The following is a 3,488-nucleotide window of genomic DNA, read 5'->3' on the forward strand; positions in this document are numbered from 1 at the left end:
TGCGTCACCGCATATGCAATCCTGTTCACGCCCTCCGCAGCACGCGGCGACGTTGGGCCTGGAGACATGGTTTGCACGTGGAAGTGGAAGCCGGCGGGGGGGGGTTTGAAGATGGCCCAGATGAGTGGCGAACATGCGTTGCATGGGCACAAACTGGTGTTCTTGCAACAACAGCAAATGCAGCACAAACGCATGCACGCACGCACGCACACACACACACACACACATGCGCGCACGCACGCACATAGGCGGACGTACGAATAAAGTTGTAGGAGATGAGCTTGTGCAAGGAGTTGAGGGCAACGCTGGTGATTGTGCCTGTGGCCACGCCCGACCAGATGACCTCCAAGAAGGGGCTGACGAGCGTGTCAATTTGGATGCCATCGCCTGCAACATATGGTGGGTAGAAGACGACGGATGTCAACTCACGTGGCAGTCGGGGCCACGCCATGCAAATGGTCGCCATGGCACGGAAAGAGCAAGCCGTGGAGAAAGAACAAGGAGGGGGCAGCGGGAACGGGAAGGGGTCCAACAGACAAGATGAAGAGCACAAGCTGCGGCAGGCAGCAAAGCACACAGAAGCAGATGCTTCAACAGTTTGGATGCTCAGACAACACGACGGAAATGGCCACCATGGGGGTGAGGGGAACGCAAAGCAATGCACAGCACCTCGTCGCACGAGCGTCTCCCGAAGAATGGTGAAGCCACGCACAAGCGGGTCGTTCTGCTGCGTTGGCACAACAGAACACGAATGACATGACACCGCGAATTGTCCAACGACAGATGCAACCCAATACCGTGCGTGAGTTTGTGTTTTCAGCCGCTCAACAGCACACATGCAGGGCTTCAGCTGCCACACATCCCCAAAACCACATGCATCCACACACACACACACACACGCACACACGCACACACACACACGCACACACACACACATATGGGCGCAAATTTGCATGCATCCTTGTTGTCGGCATCAATTGCGTTCACGCAAACCACATGCACGCACCGATTCGCGGGTGTGGGAAGCCCAACGGACGTTGGAGCGAAGCGCAGCCAGGACCGCCGAGGCTTCGCCCTCAGACACGCGCTGGATCTCCCCCACCATCACCCATCCACCCACGCTCTCGTGACGTGTTTCAAAAGGAAGTCCGAAGCGCACACAAGCAAGCAAGCAAGCAAGCAAGCAGACGTCTGCCCGGTCTGGCGTCTGTCGATGTCGTGCGTGCCTCCTCTTTCCTTTCCTTCTTGCTCTTCTTCTTTGCACTTGTCAGCAACCCACCGCACACAGCACGACCAACGACAAGCGAAACTGCTGATCTGACGGCTCTGCCAACGATGCAGAACAAAAAACGAAAAAGGTGCAAGGAACAGCATTTGCTGATTCAATGTCAGATTAGCGAAACAGTTGCCACACAACTGCTGCAGTAGTTGGGTTTGATGCATTATTAACCACCACCATCAGGCGCGCAAACCGACGAAACTGGCAGAGAGGGCGCCAGCCAGCACTCACGCCCTCACATCCACACGCACGACGAACCACACGACGAACCACACGACGAACCACACGACGAACCACGCACGACGACAATAAGACAGGGAGCCAGGACCAATGGAGGGCTTCTCGCTGTACGGCGGTGGTGCAGGTAGCAATGGCGGGAACCACGGTGGCGGAATTGCAGGCCTTCGCGGCAACAGTGGAAGTGGACTTGGCAGCAACGGGAACCATAGTGGGCGCGCAGGCACTGGCCCCGGCGTGAATGGCGTGCCACCAACTCAGCCGTCCGCACTGGGTGGGTTCCCCATGGCACACCACCTCCCTCTGCATCACCACCAGCACCACCAGCACCAGCCACAGCAGCAACAGCAGCAAGTGCCCATGGCTGCGCACCCCGTGCACCAGCACGCTGCAGCTCAAATCCCGTTTGTGTCGCCATTCTTTGCTGCAGCACAACAACAAGTGCCGCGGGGCATGCCTCCTGGCATGGTCATGCCACAACACCCGTTTATGCACCAGCACCAGCTGTTTGATGCGCAGTTACAGCAGCACCAACAACGCCAGCGCCAGCAACAGCAGCAGCAGCAACAACAACAACAACAACAACAACAACAACAACAACAACAACAACAACAGCAGCAGCAGCAGCAGCAGCAGCAGCAGCAGCAGCAACCGCAACACTTGACAGCACAGCTGGCACTCAACGATCATCCACTGGTGTCATTCACGCTGCCATCCCACCCAGTATCATCATCATCGTCGTCGGCGTTCTTGCGCCCAAGCAGAACCCACAGTCACCGGGGCCATCGACAAGCTCGCCTCGCACGCAGCCAGCAGTCAACAGCCACGCGCACCCACGCTGTTCAGCGGGAGCAGCCATCTGCAAGCGTCAAGCTGCCCATGGCCAAGCTTGACCTGAAGGTGCACCGTGTCATCATCCCGGAGGCGTGGAAACAAGGCAAAGGCACCGCAGAGAAGAATCAAGGCAACCAGGAGAAGGCCAATGCCAGCGACGCCAGTGGCGAGGGTGTCAAGACACGATCGAGGGCGAAGGGGCACGGTGAAGCCACGAAGGAGAGCGACAGTGCGCGGGAGAAGGGCGACAGTGGTGATGAGGGCGCCTGTCGACAGGACCAGCAGCAGAGTTCCGACGCGACATCAACAGCAGCACGCAAGAAGCGACGTGTTGACGAGAGCGACTCCGAAGAGCCCGCAGCCAAGCAAAGCAAAGCTGGAGAGGCAGCCGAGGATGGGCTAGCTGCTGACGCCGGTAGTGGTGGTGGTGACGAGGAACAGCGTGTCGGCCATGAGGAGGAGGTGAAGGAGGAGGTGAAGGAGGAGGTGAAGGAGGAGGTGAAGGAGGAGAGGATGCAGGAAGAGGATGAGGAAAAGGAGGAGGAGGAAGAGGGCGCAAAGAAGGGGGAGGAGGAAGACAACGAGGTTGAGAAGGGTGATGGTGAAAGCGAGGTTGACAAGGATGCAGCGAAGGAGGAGAAGAAGACAGAAGTGAGCGCAGCAGAGACCAAGGACGAAGGCAAACACAGTGGCGAGAAGGATGCTCATGCAGCCTCAGCCTCAGCCACGTCCAAAACAACACCACCACCACCACAACAACAACAACTCAGAGAACGAAAACAAGACCAAGAGCCGGCGCGGATGAGCGATGTGAACCAACGGCTGCTGATGGCTTGCCGCGTCAACAACATCAACCTCACACTTCGCTTTCTTGAGCAGGTATCGAGCCATCGGGCGGTTTTGAAAGATGCGTGCGAGTGTGTGTGCATGGGAGAGGGGGGGGGGGTTGATAGAAGAATTGTGCGCGCGTTCTTGCTTGATGCACATGTGTGTATACACGTGTACGTACTAGTACGTGCGTGTGATTGCTGACATCATGTTGTTTGTGTATGTGCTTGTGTGTGTGTGTGTGTGTGTGTGTGTGTGTGTGTGTGTGTGTGTGTGTGTGTGTGTGTGTGTGTGTGTGTGTGTGTGTGTA

General features: G+C 57.3%; 2 protein-coding genes across 2 annotated transcripts in view; one reads left to right on the plus strand and one right to left on the minus strand.

The window, feature by feature from the left end:
- Nucleotides 1-1,310, minus strand: part of PTSG_05249 (uncharacterized protein) — a 10,355-nt gene extending 9,045 nt beyond the window's left edge. The window contains exons 1-4 of the mRNA XM_004993768.1: nt 1,007-1,310; nt 670-727; nt 259-387; nt 1-58 (exon numbers count right to left, since the gene is read on the minus strand). The exon at nt 1-58 is cut by the window's left edge and continues 61 nt beyond it. Coding sequence (XP_004993825.1) covers nt 1-58; nt 259-387; nt 670-727; nt 1,007-1,105 — 344 coding nt within the window. The 5' untranslated portion in view covers nt 1,106-1,310. The remainder of the gene's footprint in view (nt 59-258; nt 388-669; nt 728-1,006) is intronic.
- Nucleotides 1,311-1,552: 242 nt separating this feature from the next.
- The window catches only part of PTSG_05250 (uncharacterized protein), a gene marked incomplete at its 3' end in the record, with an annotated part of 4,805 nt that continues 2,869 nt past the window's right edge, over nt 1,553-3,488 (plus strand). The window contains exon 1 of the mRNA XM_004993769.1: nt 1,553-3,001. Coding sequence (XP_004993826.1) covers nt 1,610-3,001 — 1,392 coding nt within the window. The 5' untranslated portion in view covers nt 1,553-1,609. The remainder of the gene's footprint in view (nt 3,002-3,488) is intronic.

This window comes from Salpingoeca rosetta, assembly GCF_000188695.1.
Source record: "Salpingoeca rosetta unplaced genomic scaffold supercont1.12, whole genome shotgun sequence".
In the NCBI taxonomy this organism is placed as follows: domain Eukaryota; class Choanoflagellata; order Craspedida; family Salpingoecidae; genus Salpingoeca; species Salpingoeca rosetta.